Source organism: Cervus elaphus, chromosome 8 (genome assembly GCF_910594005.1).
Source record: "Cervus elaphus chromosome 8, mCerEla1.1, whole genome shotgun sequence".
In the NCBI taxonomy this organism is placed as follows: Eukaryota; Metazoa; Chordata; class Mammalia; order Artiodactyla; family Cervidae; genus Cervus; species Cervus elaphus.
This window is the reverse complement of record NC_057822.1, coordinates 28,069,509-28,087,174: the sequence shown is the minus strand read 5'-3', so window position 1 is coordinate 28,087,174 and position 17,666 is coordinate 28,069,509. Positions and strand designations below refer to the sequence as shown.

The 17,666-nt window shown below is 52.8% G+C and overlaps 2 protein-coding genes across 17 annotated transcripts in view; one reads left to right on the top strand and one right to left on the bottom strand.

Moving 5' to 3' along the window:
* The window catches only part of LOC122698676 (sterol 26-hydroxylase, mitochondrial), a 39,175-nt gene extending 35,004 nt beyond the window's left edge, over window positions 1-4,171 (top strand). Inside the window, exons 3-9 of the mRNA XM_043910027.1 lie at window positions 1,341-1,540; window positions 1,626-1,823; window positions 1,972-2,144; window positions 2,960-3,126; window positions 3,332-3,413; window positions 3,494-3,706; window positions 3,843-4,171. Of these exons, the coding sequence (XP_043765962.1) occupies window positions 1,341-1,540; window positions 1,626-1,823; window positions 1,972-2,144; window positions 2,960-3,126; window positions 3,332-3,413; window positions 3,494-3,706; window positions 3,843-3,962 (1,153 nt within the window). The 3' untranslated portion in view covers window positions 3,963-4,171. The remainder of the gene's footprint in view (window positions 1-1,340; window positions 1,541-1,625; window positions 1,824-1,971; window positions 2,145-2,959; window positions 3,127-3,331; window positions 3,414-3,493; window positions 3,707-3,842) is intronic.
* Window positions 4,172-7,033: 2,862 nt separating this feature from the next.
* On the bottom strand, window positions 7,034-16,917 carry PRKAG3 (protein kinase AMP-activated non-catalytic subunit gamma 3). Of its 16 annotated transcripts, none has more exons than XM_043910013.1 (14): window positions 16,765-16,917; window positions 15,897-15,936; window positions 15,265-15,420; window positions 14,525-14,928; window positions 13,564-13,645; window positions 13,283-13,341; window positions 13,136-13,181; window positions 12,876-12,930; window positions 12,551-12,677; window positions 12,251-12,419; window positions 10,977-11,014; window positions 10,664-10,810; window positions 10,099-10,329; window positions 8,704-9,532 (listed from the first exon to the last, which is right to left on the bottom strand). In XM_043910013.1, exons 1-13 carry the CDS (start codon window positions 16,900-16,902, stop codon window positions 10,213-10,215), a joined length of 1,578 nt encoding a protein of 525 aa, XP_043765948.1. In that variant the 5' UTR covers window positions 16,903-16,917; the 3' UTR covers window positions 8,704-9,532; window positions 10,099-10,212. The 16 variants fall into 16 exon arrangements, with proteins under 16 accessions (XP_043765946.1, XP_043765948.1, XP_043765951.1 ...); XM_043910016.1 differs by lacking the exon at window positions 16,765-16,917 and adding an exon at window positions 16,328-16,420; XM_043910017.1 differs by lacking the exon at window positions 16,765-16,917 and adding an exon at window positions 16,328-16,420 and having other exon boundaries at window positions 12,251-12,416.
* Window positions 16,918-17,666: the final 749 nt, after the last annotated feature.

The following is a 17,666-nucleotide window of genomic DNA, read 5'->3' as shown; positions in this document are numbered from 1 at the left end:
TAAGTTGTGCCCAACTCTTTGTAATCCCTGGACTGTAGCCCTCCAGGTTCCTCCATCCATGGAATTTTCCAGGCAAGAATACTGGAGTGGGTTGCTATGCCCTGCTCCAGGGGATCTTCCCAACCCAGGGACCAAACGTGCATCTCTTACATCTACCAGCATTGGCAGGTGGGTTCTTTCCCACTACCGCCACCTGGGAAGCCCTATAGTCTTCTCTGTGAACATACAGACATGCATGTAGTTATATAGGGTTTCCTCTCTTCCTCTTAAAATTGTGCCATATTGTACTTATTACCCTACATCTAGCTTTTTAAAAATTGACCTGTACCCAGCTTGCTTAGGAAAGGTAACAGGTTGGGGGGACCGCTGAAGATGGGAGTAGCCCCTGAACATTAAGCCCCTTGAATGGGAAGTGTGTGTCCATCCACATGAGCATCCCTGTCTAACCAGGGTGAGGACCCAACTGCCTACTGCATGGCTGTGGCAAGAGGACCTGGAGCATCAGACAGATAGCTCTCTCCATCTCCTTGGCGCCTTGAGCCTAACAGAGCACAAAGGTCCTCTGAGCACCTCAAGAACCCTCAGTTGCTCTTCTTTTATCCCTCATCCTCGACACAGAGGGACCAGAGCCACTGTAGCTTCATAGCTCATTTCACATACAGAAGATTATAGAGTTGTGTCATACTAAGATAATCACAGTCAACATTCATTAAGTATTCACCCATTTGCCAGGCACAAATCTAAGCATGATAATTATCCTACTAAGATAGGCGCTCTTGTTATTCCCATTTTACAGAAGGGAAACTGAGGCACAGAGGAGTTGAGTCACTTGCCTAAGGTCACTCAGCCGACATCATCTGACCTATGATTTGACCCTAGGCAGATTGGTTCAGAGGGCTTCCCAGGTGGCACTAGTGGTAAAGAACCCGCCTGCCAATGCAGGAGACGTAAGAGACGGGGGTCAACCCCTGGGTCTGGAAGATCCCCTGGAGGAGGACATGGCAACCCACTCCAGTATTCTTGTCTGGAGAATCCCTTGGACTGGAGGAGCCTGGCTGGCTATAGACCATAGGGTCGCAAAGAGTCGGATACAACTGAAGCGACTTAGCAGGGCACAGGTTGGTTCAGATGCCCACCAACTACTTCCTTTATGCTGTTAGTGAAATTCTGAAGTTTTGTGATTTGAAGATTCTGTCATTTGAGAGTTTGTGATTCCATAATTCTAGGTCTAGGAGTCTGAGATTTTCCTTAACTCTATAAGGGTCTCAGGGTGGGAAGATATCACCTAATCCAGTCCCCACCAGATACTGACATTGATGTCACTCTTCCATCGTCTGCAGGATGGGAGAGCAGTGGTACCGGTTGCGCCAGACTCTGAACCAGCGGATGCTGAAGCCAGCCGAGGCTGCGCTCTACACGGATGCGCTGAATGAGGTGATCAGTGACTTCATGGCTCAACTGAAACAGCGGCGGGCGGAGAGCGCCTCCGGGGACCACGTGCCTGACATTGCTCACCAATTCTACTTCTTTGCCTTGGAAGGTACTCTGGTGGGGAGAGGGGCCGGGTGGCGTGGGTCAGGGGTAGGCTGTACTCTCCCTTGATGATGGCCCCCATGCACCTCCAGCTATTTCCTACATCCTCTTTGAGAAACGTATTGGCTGCCTGGAGCGCTCCATCCCCAAGGACACCGAGACCTTCGTCAGATCTGTCGGGCTCATGTTCCACAACTCTCTCTTTGCCACCTTCCTGCCCAAGTGGACTCGTCCCCTGCTGCCCTTCTGGAAGCGGTACCTGGATGGCTGGAACACCATCTTCTCTTTTGGTGAGGAGTCCAGGGGAAGAAGTGGGGGCATGGGTCCGAGGGTCAGTGTAGTAACAGCCCCCAGTACTCTCTCCCAGGACTTTCTCCCTCAGTACTTGGAGAGCATGGCTTTTGACTGCATCCTCCCGGTTCTCCATTGTCCCTGTAGGAAAGAAGCTGATTGATCAGAAATTGGAGGAGATAGAGGCCCAGCTGAAGACAGGGAATCCAGAGAAGACCCAGATATCTGGTTATCTGCACTTCCTGCTGACCAGTGGACAGCTCAGTCCTCGTGAGGCTGAGGGCAGCCTGCCCGAGCTGCTCTTGGCTGGAGTAGACACGGTGCGTGAGAGGGGCGGGCACGGAGGCCAGGGCCTCCCAGCTCTCATCCTGGGCCTGTTCCCCACTATCCTCCACCTGAGCCTGACCTTCGTCCCTCCAGGTACCTGCTTCTCTTTCTGTAATGTGGATTTAGAGCTGGAAGGAAAATGGGGGTCGTTCAACCTCGCGGAGGTGGCCGAGGAGTGGTTCCAAGAGTGTGAGGGATTCGCTCACTCCCTGGAGCCTCTCTGACAGCTGGGAAGTTTCATCTCACACCTAATCTCCTCCTTCACGCTGTCATCTAAGCAGAGAGTGGAAGAGGTTGCCCATAGCACCTTGTTAGTAGGGCCTCTTTCGTGTGCTTTTGTCCTGTTGGGTTTCTCCGTTAGTCTCCTATGCTGTTACAGTGTGATTCTCTATCATATCGGTCCTTATCCTGCGTGAAGCCACACTGAGCATTGGAGAGAGGGTCCTACAAACCCTGGAGTCTAATCCCGCTGTGTAAAAATGTTAGTCGCTCAGTCATCTCTGACTATTTGCGACCCCGTGGACTGTAGCCCACCAGGCTCCTCTGTCCATGGGATTCTCCAGGAAAGAATGCTGGAATGGGGTGCCATTGCCTTCTCCGGGGGTCTTCCCGACCCAGGGATTGAGCCTGGGTCCCCTGCATTGCTGGCAGATATTTTACCATCTGAGCCCTTAGGGAAGACCTGCCATACTTGAAGCAATTTAATTTCTCTCCCACATTTTGCAAACATGCATGGTGTTTGCCACCATCTAACTGAGCCTCTTCCCTAGAAATCCCTGCTCACTTCATCTCTTACTGTACTTCCCAGACATCCAACACGCTGACGTGGGCCCTGTACCATCTTTCAAAGAACCCAGAGATCCAGGCAGCCTTGCATAAGGAGGTGGTGGGCGTGGTGCCCGCTGGGCAGGTGCCCCAGCACAAGGACTTGGCCCGCATGCCCCTGCTCAAAGCTGTGCTTAAGGAGACCCTGCGGTAGGATACTGTCCCCGGGAACAAGGGTCTGTGTGTGGAGGGGAGCTCAGAGAGGAGTGGCAAGTGGGGGCTGAGGGACTGTGGCCGGGGTCAGAGATGAGATGGGAAGAGGGGGACTGGGGGACCAGAGGGGTGTGGCCAGGAGGGTGGCCACTCTGACCCTCCTTGGATCCAGAGGCAGACCTGTACTTTCTTTTCCCTGCAGTCTTTATCCTGTGGTCCCTGTGAACTCCCGGGTTGTGGTGGACAAGGAAATTGAAGTTGGTGGCTTCCTCTTTCCCAAGAATGTGAGTGGGGCTGGAGAGCCAGGGTTCCCGGGGAGACCTCACAGACCTGTGGTGATGCGCCCCCCAACCTGTATGTGCAGACCCAGTTTGTGCTCTGCCACTACGTGGTTTCCCGGGACCCTGACATCTACCCTGAGCCTGACAGCTTCCAGCCCCAGCGTTGGCTGAGGAGGAACCAGCCTGATGCCCTCAAAACCCAGCATCCGTTTGGCTCTGTACCCTTTGGCTATGGGGTTCGGGCTTGCCTGGGCCGCAGGATTGCAGAGCTGGAGATGCAGCTGCTGCTGACAAGGGTGAGTGGGGAGAGACTGGAGGGGTGTGTGGGCTAGGGGGGCTGATGGGGGAGGGAGGCACAGGTGGGGGCATGCCGAGGAGGGCGGTGGATGGAGGCCACAGACTCTAAGCGCCCCTGTGCCTTTTACCTCCCAGCTGATCCAGCAGTATGAGATTGTCCTGGCCCCTGAGACGGGGGAGGTGACGAGTGTGGCTCGCATCGTTCTGGTTCCCAACAAGAAGGTGGGCCTGCGTTTTCTGCAGAGACAGAGCTGAGCTGGGCCCTTGCTTCCTCCCTTCCCGGGCACACGAAGATGGAGAGAAAATGTGTGCCAGGCGCCAGGGGTTGGAGAACCTATGTGCTTCCTGCAGAACCTGAGCTTTTTGCTATTTTGTATCATGTCCTCTCAGATAAAAGACCGCTGCCATGGCACATTGCTAATCTTGGGGGAAAATACTGAATAAAGGGTTTTTTTTATTCATAACTGGAGATCTTTGTCATTCTTGTTGACAACCCAGCATCTGAAGCTCTTTCTGTGGTTGGGGAACACACTCTCCCACTTAGGAAACTTGGTGGGAGGCAGAGCCTCCTCCCTTCATGGAAGCTGAGCACATCCTATGATTTCCCAGACCTCACAGAGAAGTCTTGGCTTACCCAGCATCGGCTGAGGCCCTGTCCAGGCAGAAGCTGCTGATCCACTCCCTAGGCACAGAGAGGACACCGTATTTTGAACAGAAAGTGCTTAGATACAGGCAGTGAGGTCACAAAAATGGTTGGAAGAGCTCTAGGATAGGCCTACAGGAATGATTCTAGGGGCACCCCTGGGGAGGCTCATCAGTCCGGGAAGCCACACTCAGGAGGATGGGGTTTGGGAAACTCACTACGACCATTGGCCCCAAAGCTACTCCATGTCTCCCAGATCTGTGCTGACTAAACAGAAAAAGAAAAGATGCCCCCTCCTCCCAACCGCCTCTGACAGCAGAAGGGACAGGAGCTGCAGAGGGTGGTCTCTCCCTCACGAACACCTTTCAGATCTCTTGCATACAGCTAAGAGGCAGAGCCTAGGTCCTACCTGGAACTCCAGCTTTGAGACAGTCTGGGGATTGTAGTCTTTAATTTTCCAGCCCCTTCAGTATAGGAAGCCAACTAGAAGGAAAGTGGGTTGGCATGGAGATCCAGTGCCCGGTAACACAAGCCTGAAAAATCAACTGATCCCAGCCTCGAGGAGGCCCAGCCCCAGTGGGAAATTTCTGCTGAGTCACAGAAAGCTGGACTTTCTTATGTCTGTGGGGATTTGAGTTAGAGCCTATTAAAAAAAAAAAAAAAAAAAAAAAAAAACGTCATTGCCCTGATTAACATCCTTCCACGGCTCCTCTCAATCCTGAGGCAAGGTCTAAAGTCCTTACGGTGGCTTAGAAGGCTGGTGTTCCAGCAGCCTGCTCTCTGCACTTGCCCACCGCCTCCACCCTTTCCACAGCGGTGCCCCAATTCCTTGTATCTCCCCCGAGCACGTTCTGCTCTTTCCAGCCTCGATACTTGGTACTTCATGTCCTGTCTCCTTGGAACACCCTCTTCACCAACTGGCATATCGTCTCAGAGAACTTGCTCTTCCTCAGGACTCAGCTCAAATGTCACCGCCTCTGCAAAGCCTTCCCTGACCTCTCTGGGCGAGCGCGAACACTTCCTCTTGTGCTATCTCCTGTCCACCCATAAGACCAAGCACTCGGCGTGTTCATTGCATCCTAGGCCCGACTGTCTCCCCAGCCAGCTGGGAGCCCCATGGAGGGCACCATCCCAGTGTCTAACTCTGTGTCTGGCACAGAGTTAATCAAGGTAATGAATAAATGTTGAATGAGAAGAGACTGGACTGGGAGGAAGGGAAGAAGAGTGGAGGCTACAGAGCTTTCCATATTAAAAAGAGAAACCTGGAGAGAACTGAGCGGGGATGCTTGATTACGAGCCCATGGCTCTCAAATCCACCAGTGTAGGGCTTCACCAGTGAGAGCTCTTTGTAAATGTACAGGATGGGGGCTGGGCACTGAGGGGGCCAGGATCTCTGCACAAAGTCGACTGGAGCAGACTGCTGCCTTTCCCAGTGGGCTGCTCCTGCAGACCACCAAGGGTCGGCTGCCCAAACCACGGGGACCCCTCAGTGCTCGCATTTTGGGTTGAGGGTGGAGGGGAGGAGGAAATCATGTGATGTGGCTGGGATTGAGGTTTTTAGTAGCTGTGGAAGAGTGTCAGGGTTCATGGTCTGTGTCTCAGTTATTGAATTTATAGACTAATCTCACATCAAAATCTGTGACGATCTGGTGTATCTATCTGTAGGTTAGAATAGTATTCAGCCATAAAAAAGGAATGAAGTACTGATTCATGCTAAATCATGGATGAACTTTGAAAAGGTTATGTTCATGAAGGAAACCAGACACAAAAAGACCACATCTTGTATGATTCCATTGACATAAAAATGTCTAGAATAAGCAAATCCATAGAGATAGAAAGTGAGCTAGTGGTTGCCTGGATAAGCGTGTGGGGAGTGACTGCTAACAGATACAGAGTTTCTTTGGGGTGATGAGTGTGTTCTGAAATTGGATAGTGGTGATGTTTGCATGACTAGGTGAATATACTAAGTACTGCTGAATTGTACACATTGAAACAGTGAATTTAAAAGCATGTGAATTACATCTCAATTTTTAAAAATCTGTAAAGACCAGTTTGGTGAGATTATTGTAGAAATAGCTGCCACTGGAAGTTATACCTCCAAAGATACCACAGGAAACAGGCAGCAGTGCCCTGCTGTGCATCTGAAGGGCCTAAAATCCAGTCCATAATCAGAAATCAGAGATGCAGAACTGAGACAAGAGCTCAGAGGAAGGGTGATGTAATGATGTCCTCGTGAGGCTGAATCAAAGAGCAGGCTATATCCCCTTACATTTCGGTGAAGTGTAGGCACAGCCTCAGAGGCTTCCCCCTGAAAGTGACAAGTGACAGGTTGTGTTCTAAAAGATGAGCTGAAGTGCTATTAACGTAGCTGTGAAATCTTGCCCAGAGTTTGCTACTGGAGAGTCCACAGACACCGCTCTGGGAAGAAAAGTGTCAAAGACTCCTACTCTAAGCAGGAAAAGACAAAATTCAGTATGGGCATGGTCAGAGGTTGTCTCTTTATACTTGAGGTTCTTTACATTTTTTAAAATTTATTTTAATTGAAGGATAATTGCTTTACAATATTGTGTTGGTTTCTGCCATATATCAACATAAATCAGCCATAGGTATACATATACCCTTCCTTCTTGAATCTTCCTCCCACCTCCCTCTCCATCCCACCCTCTCCATCCCACCCTTCTAGGTTGTTACAGAGCCCTGGCTTGAGTTCCCTGAGTCACACAACAAATTCTCACTGGCTATTTATTGAAATATGCCTATAGAAAAACAAATATGGCAGTTAGCATACATGAAGTTCTTTGGCTTTTCTTGGGAATTAAACATGACATCTCTCAGTTTATATTGCATCTCATTGCCTGGACAAGACATTTATTGTAAATGGGAAAAAAAATTACTTTCTTTGTCAATGATTCATTCAAATATATAGAGTATACCTATTGGATACAATGTTGTAAATAAACTCTGCTTCAATTTAAAAAACCCATAAGGCTTAGAAAGCATACACAGGGACTTCGTAGGTGGTCCGATGGTTAAGATTCCATGCTTCCAATGCAGGGGTCCTGGGTTTGATCCATGGTCAGGGAACTAGAGCCTGGAACCTGCAGCACAGTCAAATTTGAAAAAGAAAAACACACCCCACAGGATAGATATGATATAATATGTGGGCTCTTTCCCATGCAACTTTCTTTCTGGAGAATGAAAAACCAGGACATCAGCCCTGGTTTGAGCCATGCAGGGCATTGCCTCAAAGACGGACCCTGCTACACGCATCTTAGAGCCAGGCAAGACAGCTCTCCCCGGGTCCCCAAGGACACTCACTTGAGACAGCCCTTAGGGCACCCCCATCCCATCCTCCCACTTGAACCCAAGACCCAGGACCTTTCTAGGTGGGGCCAGAGCAGAACCAGCGCTGACCCACTGGTTATGGCAAAACCGGAAATGGAAGTTGAGTGTCTATGAAAAAATGCCTTCACTTTCTACCCGACTCATCAACACAGATGGCCCCACTCTGTTGCTCTGTGAGGTAAACAGGGTAGGATCATATTCTAGAAACATTAACCTCCCCGCAACAGCAGACCTGCAGTGTCTGTTATCACAGGGGAGGGGGTGACACAGCAAAGCCCAGCCTGACTCAATGGGGCAGATGGCAAGAACTCAAGACGCTTACAGTGCATTTGGAAGAATATATGACTAGAGCAAAAGGCCCCTTCTCTCCTCTACTGTGTAAAGATTCCTCAGGCTGGTGGGATTTGAGGGAGCAAAGAGACTATAGACTGACATTTGGCGGGAGGGCAGAGAAAAGGGCCCTGAGAAGGGAGCAGTGTCTGAAGTGAAAGGGGAGCATGACAAACACCCCAGAGGGGTTCAGAGATGCTCAGGGTAGGAAAGCCCTGGGCCCCGTGTTTCCTGGGTAGAGGCTGGGGAAACAGGAAAAGTTAGAGCAGACCAGACCCCTTGCTGTCTGTCTCAGCAGGTGGGCTTAGGATGGCCCCACAGAGCTTCCTGAAGTCTAGAGGGGTGTGGGCCCAGGAGCTAGAATGTCCTCACACCCCAGCAGGCAGACCCAAAGAAGCTTCATGGTGGGAGGGAGGGGGCACCTCGCAGGGGCCACACCCACTGATAACCAACCAAGGGACAGTCACTTGGAAATGCGGATGTTTCAGCAGGTGCTGGCATGGGTGGATGATTGATGGCTGAGGAACAAAGTCTTACACCCCAAGCCTCCCGCATCGCCGAACTTAACCCTGAGAAAATGTGGGAGGGGAACCCTCTCAATTGAACCCCCTTCAGATTGACTAAGATTAATTTCTACCACCTGTTGAAATGGAGTTCTTAAAATAAGTTAACATTCAGTGTTAGAAAAACTATATGTTTCTTACAGGTTAGAGTTCGGATTCTGAATTGTACCCAGTACGTAAGTAACATTTTCTTTATCGTTTTGTTATAAACAAATGATGAAAAAGACTTTTCGGTGGAATAACACTCCATAAGCAACAGAAACACCACTTGCAGTGTTTGTCAATTACAGATTTTCCTTTGTGTCTTTGAATTCAGAAAGGATGGCGGGGGAGTCTTGCCACGAGTTCAGATCAGATGACCATAGCATTTTCTGAGTGAAAAGGATAAAATCTGAGTTCATGGGCTGTTCGTTTCCTTTTTGTTGTCTCGATGGTTCATCTTCGGTGATCCAAATGCAGGCCCTCCCTGGGGACTGGGCACACTGCTCGATGGTGAGAGCCAAGGTTGAGAATGGAGAAGGAACCCCACTCCAACCGGCAGCTCTACAAAGCTGCTGCTCTGTGGGGCCCTGCAGGCAGCCCTGAAATGCAGTTCTGGGGGAGCAGGAGGACAGTGACAAAGTCAGGAGGAACCGCCAGGTCAGCGTGCATGGGGGAAGCACAACTAGGATTCCAGGAGCTGGGGGCTTGATGCCAGGTAATCCAGAAGCGGAGGAATCCAGAGCCCCTGCCTGAGCTCCAGAGCCCCTGACTGAGGGCTCCCCACCCCACTGGGGCCAGGTGGGGGAGAGCAGTGTGGGTGGCACGGAGCAGTCAGCTCCTAGTGCCTCTGGGCTTGACTCAGCTGTTCTCTTTAATTTCATCATTCACGGTGGACCGGGCATTCCTGAGGGCTTCTGGGAGCACAGGCAGGGCAGGGGGCAATTGGGGAGGGCTAGGGAAGCCTGTGAGGGAAAGAGGAAGACTAAATAAGGAGGGGAGGTTGTCTTTCCAATAGGAGAACCTCAGTCTTGCCATCCTTTGCCAAGCAGGTGGAACCTGTGCCCCCACGCTCTGCAACCCCCTGGCAGATGTACTGCCAGGAGAGTGTGAGATCATGTCCAGTGGACTGCGATGATTACTTGGAGAGACAAGCTCTCTCTTTTCAGCCTTAGTTCTTACCGGGTGTGGAAATTCCATTCAGCCCAGGTTTAGTAACTGGCTTCCTCCCAGTGGAAGCCCAAGCAGGCGGAAATTGAACTGTGAGAGGGCGGGTCAATTTTCCTGGGGGCCCCTGAAGTCACATCGCTGCCCTTGCCTTTACTCCGGCCCCTATCCACCCCTCTCGTGAGGGCCTCCTTCACCTCAGCTGAGAACGGGATGAAACAGTGGCCCGCAACGAGTGCTGACACTTGCTGTTTTCATGAGGCTGCTCAGCTCCGAGCTGGGCCCCTCCCCTACTCAGCGAGCCCCAGTCTGAGATGTGGGTTCCCCGGGGAGTCTGAGGTCAGTGGTACAGAGCAGAGCCTACCTGAACAAGAGCGGAACCCACAAAAGGGGGTGGGGGAGGTGAAGGCCGAGTCCCCGGCTCCCTTCACTGCTTCCAGGTGTGGAAGGTGGCCCAAGAGTGAAGACTGCCATGTTCTCAGGCCCCGAGGGCGTCGATGCCAGCGGGGCTGAGCACTAGAGCTTGAAGGATGTCGGAGAGGGACACCACGCCCAGCAGGTGCTGGGTTTCGTCCACAAGCACCAGCCGATGCACCTGTGGGTCCACAGAGGCTCCGTGAGGGGGCAGCATCATGTGGCTACAGCAGCCGATGAGGTTGACACCGAGAATCAGGGTCAACAATTTAACATAACTGGAAGAGTAAGAGAGTGTCTCCCAGTAAACTAGTGTCTCCCAGTTAGCAGGAGCTCTGCCTGCCCTGGGGTGGGGGCCCCAGTGACAGCACCTGTCGCCGGCCAGTGTGGACACCGAGAGCTTGGCCATGTGATGGGAGGACGGGGCATGTGCCTGATGGATAGCGCGAGCTGGAGCTGCTCATGAGAAGGCTGGCCCCACGTGTTGGGAGCGTGTCTAAAGGGGCGTGGGGTACCTGCTCCCGGGCAATCCGGTCGATGACTTCCCCCAAGGTCTCGTGGGGCTGGCAGGAAAGGACTCCCTCCAGACACAGCGTCCTCCGCCTCAGGGCTTCTCCCACACTTATGTCCAGGTGGTTGTACATTTGTTGGGCTGCCAGGTGCTGGGCAGGGAGGGAACAGCATTCTTCATTAGCCCTCAGCCAGGCTCCAGCCCCTCAAGGCTCAAGGACCCCCTAGTCGTCAGACACTCCTTCCCCCACCAATCCTCACACCACAGCCCCCCGGTGGCGCCCCCAGCTCCCCGCCCCCCCCACCCCAGGCACTTACAATCACATCAAAGCGGGAGTAGAGGCCCACGACCTGTCCTGCAAGAGTTGGAAAGGCGGGGGGAAGGTGAGCGAAAGACAGGGAAAAGGTTCAGGTCAGAACCAGGATGCTGTGCAAGGGCCTGGCGTGGGCTTTCAGAATGAACTCCTCAACATCCTCCCTACCCCTCCAGGTTACTGGCTTTATAACAAGGCATCAGGCTGCCACCACCCTGAACCCAGGGATCAAACAGTGTCTCCGAGACGGACACCCGACACCATGCCTCCCGATGTGACGAGATATGAGTACGTGGCATCACTTCTGAAATAGTCTAGCCTCAAATATATAGCCTGAATCTGCGTGAGCCTTTAGATCTAATTTTCAGTTTATAGGAAACACAGGAACAGAGGACAAGTGTAAAGGCCACCTGCAGAAAGCGAACAGGCAGATCTCTGGAAACGGGACATGCTACAGAACCCAGGCTTCCCAACATCAATGCCATGAAAATTAAGTGGGGAAGGAACTGTGAAACACAGGAACAGAGGACCAATGTAAAGGCCACCTGCAGAAAGCGAACAGGCAGATCTCTGGAAACGGGACATGCTACAGAACCCAGGCTTCCCACATCATCAACACCATGAAAATTAAGCGGGGAAGGAACTCTTCTAGAATAAAAGACACTTAAGGGATAAAAGAAGCAACTTCAAAGCATAGACCTTAATTGGATCCTGATTTGAACAAATCAACTGTAAAAAAATAATTCTTGGGAAAAACGGGGAAATGAGAGTTAGGATAGGATTTTAGATAACATTAACACATTATTCATAATTTTGTCAGGTGAGTTAGGAAATATACTTATTTAAGAGATGCAGATGAAGTGTTGAGGTGAAATGACATGATTCTATACTTTAAATTACTTCAGCATAAAAAAGAGAGGTAGAAGTGGTTATGGCAATGTATTAACAATAGTTAATCCAGGGGGATCTATGAGGTTCATTACACAGTGTTCTCTACCATTTTTATACATTTGAAATTTTTCGTAGTCAAAAGTAAAGTAAAACATTTCTTGATAGCCAACTTCATTATGCTAATTTTTAACTTTGAAGCAGTTTACAGCTGATTCTCAGAGCAAGAACCTGATATCTGGCTTAAAGAGGGTAAATAATTGATCCAAGGCTCAAAGCAGGCAGAGACTTCCAGCCCTGACTCCATCCTGGGTCTCGAGCTAAGGTCACATAGACTCTGGCTCCCCACAGCTCCACCCCAGCCAGAATCCCCATCCTGGGTGTAGGTACCAGCTTCGTTGATCACTGGCAGCGCAGACACACGCCGGTCCACAAAGATGTCCAGCGCAGTGAGGATGGGTGCCGTTTCCAGCACCACAGCCAAGTCTCGGAATGTGCCGATGCCCAGATCTTGGATGGTGCGAGAGAGGAAGGAGGGCCGGGGCAGCAGGGTGCCCTGCTTGGGTTGGAGACAGGTAGGGTTCAGGGTGGAGTAGCCCCCAGCGGGCTCCCAGCTGCTCCCTCCCAACCCCTAGGGCAGAAGCCTTCTCTGCCCTTCTGGTCATCCCCTGAGTCTGTGCCCAGGCTCACAAAAATGTGCAGGAACTTGAGAAGCCGTTTGTGTGTGAGGATGTGCAGCACGGCGCCTGAGACTGGGTCCAGGACTGGCAGGCGGTGGATACGGTTCTTGATGAGGGTGTAGACAGCTTCAAACAGGCTGCAGAAGTGGGAGCGATGAGGCTGGGGCTGCCTGGGGAGAGGTGCCTTTACCCCAGCCCCGGGGAAGGAGGACAGGGTGCCGAGGCTGCCTTATCTGCAGTCCACCAAGAATGAGCCTATGACTTCAGAACTGAGGAGCTGGCGAGGGGGTCTGGGCAGGGCAAGGAGGCTCAAGTGATTGTCTGGGGATGCTTACCTGTCACTGGGAGAGATGGAGACCAGAGGCTTGAAGCAGCCTTGAAGGTAGATCTCTGCAGAAAAGCAGAGTCAGGGCAAGGGATCAGGCCACCCTGTCTCACCCAGCAGTCCCCAGACTAGCTCCCCTCCTTTGGGCCCTCTGAGCTCTCTATTACCCTTCCCCTGCCCCCTCCAGGAAATCCCCCCTGCCCATCCTCTATCCTGGGTCCTTGTCCCCACACACCCTCAGCCCCTTTGCAGGACTCTTTACCCACTCACCCCTCCAGGTCTCAATCTTGTGTTCTTCAATCTCATAGATCTGGACCTAGAACATCAACAGAGCTCCCCGATTCAGACGTGGGCTCCCTGAAATCCCTCCGCCCCAGCCCAGATGGGTGCCCCCAGGACCCTGAGCCCACTCCTCACCAGGGGGGACCGGTAATAGCGATGCAGAACCAAGATGAAGTCTGTGATAGTCAGCATCCCTGCCGGGGGGGAGGGGAGAGAGAGGAGTGGGGTTCACCCTGGGCCCTGTGGCAGGAGGCAGGTGGAGGGCTCAGCCCCTTCTCCATCAGCTGGTCACAGCTGTCCCACAGATGGGGTTCTCCCAGCCAGCCTGTTCCCCCCAAGCCAGGGCCCTGCCCCAGAGCTCAGCCCCAGAATCACCCCACAAGGTCCCCCCTTTCCCCTCCCTGGCCCCTCCTCACCCACAAAGCTCTGCTTCTTGCTGTCCCAAAGAGGTGCGGCCCGAACGCCGTTGGCCACCAGGGCAAAGAAGGCCTTCTTGATCTGAGCCACAGAAAGAACAGTTGAGGGTGAGTTGCTCACCGCCCCTGAGTCCCCTGTCCTCACCAGGGGCCTTCCAAGGGGCCTTCTAACAGGCCCTCCACTCCAGGAGCCTGCCTGCCACTTGACATGACCCTCGTGGGCACATTTGCTACAGAGATAAGGCTGCAGGTGGCCGGGGGCATTAGGTGACCCCTTAACAGGCACACCAGGGCATAGGAGACAAGCCCAGTGTTTCTACACCAAAGTCCTAAGTGTACAGATGCACACAGGATAATTTTTGCCAATCTAAATACTAGAGGTGTAATTATCTGATATTTACAAAATATTTTTCTCTAAATATATTTTACATTGACTCATTTTGGCCTCATCTGTGGCAATATTATCCATACATGCTGGTTGTAGCTTTCTAACACATATCAAAATAAATACAAAGCTACTAAATTAAATATATTTGTTCATATACTGCTAGAATCAAAGTGAACTGTGGGTCATAGATACACCTTGTTTTTACTCTGCACTACACTCTGCTCTTCGATACACAGTGAGAAGAAAATGCTTTCTGTACAATTTGGGGTGTGAAAAAATGCTCTCAGTCATCCTGGACTGGCCCAGAAGTCCTCTGAAACTTGTAGGGTAAAGCAGGCATTCCTGTCCCCATTTTAGAGATGAGCGAAGTAAAAAGACCTACCCCAAACGCTATAGATACTGAGTTGTAGAGCTGGGATGACAATTAGGGGGTCCACACAGAGAGCAAAAGCGCCCCTCCCCCGGTCTCCATGATGCCAAGAAGGAATTCTGGAAGGGACTTGTAGCCAGGCAGGGCTGGCAGGGCATCCTGGGGGCTGTGAGTACGCAGGTGGGGCAGAGCAGCAGCCTCACCTGTAGCATGGTGTCGAAGATGACTAGCTTGGAGCTGGTTGCCATGGCATCGTAGCAGGTGTGCTCCTGCATGAAGTGCATGTAGATCTGGGCCCCCGGCTTCCGCAGCTCGTCGTCCCAGCCCAGCCTGAGTACCGGCACCTGCGGGGACGGGCACTGGGCCGGCCTCTCTTCCACCAGGCCGAGCTCATTCCCCCACGCTTCTGGGGCTGAGAACTCTATGCCCAGATCCAGATCATCTGTGCTGGAGCCAGAAGCAGAGGCTGAACAGTCAGGGGGGAGGCTGTCTCGCTCTGTTGTGGGGGTGCCCACCCCGGACGAGGGAGTGGCTTGGGCCAAGGGTGTGGCCTTGGGGAATGTGGCCTCCAGCCTGGTGGACTCAGCAGCTGGCCTGGACTGGGGACCTGTTCAGGGGGAGAGGACAGTAACTCCACCTTCCAAAGCATGTTCCCATCTGTTGTCTCCCTTCATCCTCAGAGCAGCGTGGGAAGCCTGGATGCTGAGGTCCCCACTTTGCTAGTGAGAGCCGAGAGAGTCACAGCAGAGGGTGGCTCTGTCCTGAGCTGGCCATGCTGGGCCCCTGGATCAGCACTGCAGCTGCCCTGTCTCATGTGGGTAAACTGAGGCCACAGGATGTCATGCGTCTGTGTTATGGAGGGATCCAGGGCAAGGCCAGCTCCAGTCTCGGGGACTTCCCACTGCCCCCAATCCCATCTCCTCAGGACTGGCCGTGGCCTCACCTCCCTTCAGGCCTGGGAGCTCCCCTTCCTCTACAGCCTCCTGGCTTGTCCATCTTGAGACCTTGGTCCCTTGTCCCCCAAGGCTTATTTCTGCGCTGGTGGTCATGGCTGGTGATGGCCATGAAGTGCTGTCTCCTTGCTCTAGGAAGCTCATCTCTGGAAGGGGGAATGGGGCCTGTTTGGTTAATGGGGAGTAACACAATAAAACAATTGAAATGTTGTTAACAATAATATTCACTATTTGCAAATGTCCAAAGGTCTTTCCCTCCAGTGTATTTGTCATTCAAACCTCATAGCAATCTTATAAGGGAGGCATTAGTATCATCCCTATTTTACTAACAAGGGACCTGAGATCAGAGAGGTTAAGCAATTTGCCACAGATCACACAGGTAACATGTGATAAAGTCAGGCGGCTCCAAATCTTCAGACTCTAGATCCAACCCCCTCCTTTCTTCTTCTGAAAGAGGAAGGAGGAGGGCCGGAAAAGGAGGAAGAAGAAGCAAGTAGGAACAAAGAAGGAAAAGGAGAAGAAGACAGGCTAGTGGGATGGGGGAGATGGGGAGCCTAGAGACGTGAGAGGAAAGGAAATGGAAGAAGAGGCTGGAGCCGTGAGGAGGGGCAGCCCCACCTACCTTGATGCTCGGGTCCCCCAAAGCTGCTCCAGGAGGGGGTCTGTGTGGAGAAAAGTGACTGAAGGGGTGGGGAGAACATCCTACACTCAGAACCACAGGAGCTGCCCTTCCCGCCACACATGCACAACCACACAACCCCCCACAAACACACAAACACCCACCCCAAAGACACACATAAACCCATACAACCTACCCAGACACTTACATACACTCAGAAACTCGCATGCTCAACCCTCCCCAGACACACACACGAGCAGAGAGACTCACACCAAGAATATACACATGCAGACAGCCTCCTGCTCCTATACACAGAGAAAATCTTGGTCAAACACACCCACATGCACGCACACACGCACATATCCATGCGGCATGGTGCTCTCAGCCCTGTGGCCTCAGCTGCCCCGGCTCCCAGCCCCCCGGGACCCCGGTACCCTGCTCAGGGCGTGCTCCAGCTCGGCGGGCTCCATGAGCGAGTGCGCAACACTGTATCTGGGCAGCACTATTCTGGGCCCGGCCCCTGGCACCCTGCCCTCCCGGATCGGGTTCTCTCTGATTGGGTGTCGGGCACTGGGGAGGAAGGGGTCCACCCGCGCGCACAGCTGCTCCAGCCCTGAGGCCTGGGGGCTGCTGGGGAGGCGAGGGGAGGGGCGCACCTGGAATCTTGATGCCTGGTTCTGTCTGCCTCCTGGGTGTCCGATGATGGGAGGGAAGAAAAACCCTGCTGTGGGGGGAGGATGGGTGCTGGGGTGGGAGGAGAGGGTCTCTCAGAGCCCCGGGGTTTCTTCTCTGAGGGCCCCTCTCATCTTTGTCGGGTGCCAAAGGAGGAAAGACAGAGGCAGTTGAGCTGAACTCTCTTCCTTGTACAAACCTGGGTCACGGGTGGTGCTGGAATTAGAAAGGGCAGGTTGCAGCCGGCTGGCAGGTTGGGGATAAGAGGTTTGTGGGTGGTCCTGGGAGAGTGGCCAGTGTGTGTCCAGATGTCACTATTCGAGTCCCAGGGGCCCATTCCTCTCTAGGTGAAGGAGCTGGGACTGGAGGGTTCAGGCAGGTAGGGAGTCCTGAGAATCACCTTGACGGTGTGTGGTGGGCTTGCACGTGTCTCCAGTGTCAGGGACACCTGTTTGTACCTGTGGAGGCAAACCCAGGTGTGCAGCAGCCACTGTCCCCTCATTCCGCTGTGTGTGCTGTTTCTGTGTCTCCCGGGGCCAACAGGATCCCAGCTGGCTCTGGTGACTGCCCACCCACCTCCCCCTTCCTTAGCATTCCTGGGGCCTGAGTCAGTGTCCAAATCGGGAATGCTGACCCAGCTGCTCCAGCTCTCCTCTCGGCCCCCCTCCCCTTCCTCTTCTCTTTCCAGCCTCTTCCATCCCTGTCTCACCAGGGAGTGAACGGATGCTCAGTAATGGGTTACCGGATTTCTTGCTGATTTAGTGAACGTATTTCCCATCACTCCTCAAAGCCCCTGTACTGCCTATGGGGATGGTGGAGGAGAACAGAGCCAGGAAGAGGCTTGCCTGTCATGCGGGTCTTGGTCAATACTGGGGACGGGTGCAGTTCCCCTTCTGCAGGGCCCCTGCGGCTTGTTCCTGTCTGGTCCCAGATGATGGAATAGCAAAGGCACAGCCAATGGGACATTTCAAATGGGGGAAAGGTCACATGGACCATCCCTGGAGATAGGTAGTGCCTCAGTCCTGTAAAGCCCCGTCCGCTTATCCTCTGGACACCTTCACAGCCAAGCCAGATATAGAACACGTGCAGCTCATACCTCTG

Coding starts and splice junctions, on each gene's coding strand:
- PRKAG3 (XM_043910011.1), bottom strand. CDS start 16,080: ATGGGTTTATGTGTGTCTTTGGGGTGGGTGTTTGTGTGTTTGTGGGGG. Junction 13,646..14,524: donor TCTTCGACACCATGCTACAG/GTGAGGCTGCTG, acceptor TCTGTGGCTCAG/ATCAAGAAGGCCTTCTTTGC. Junction 11,015..12,250: donor GCCAGTGATCAACGAAGCTG/GTACCTACACCC, acceptor CAACTCTTGCAG/GACAGGTCGTGGGCCTCTAC.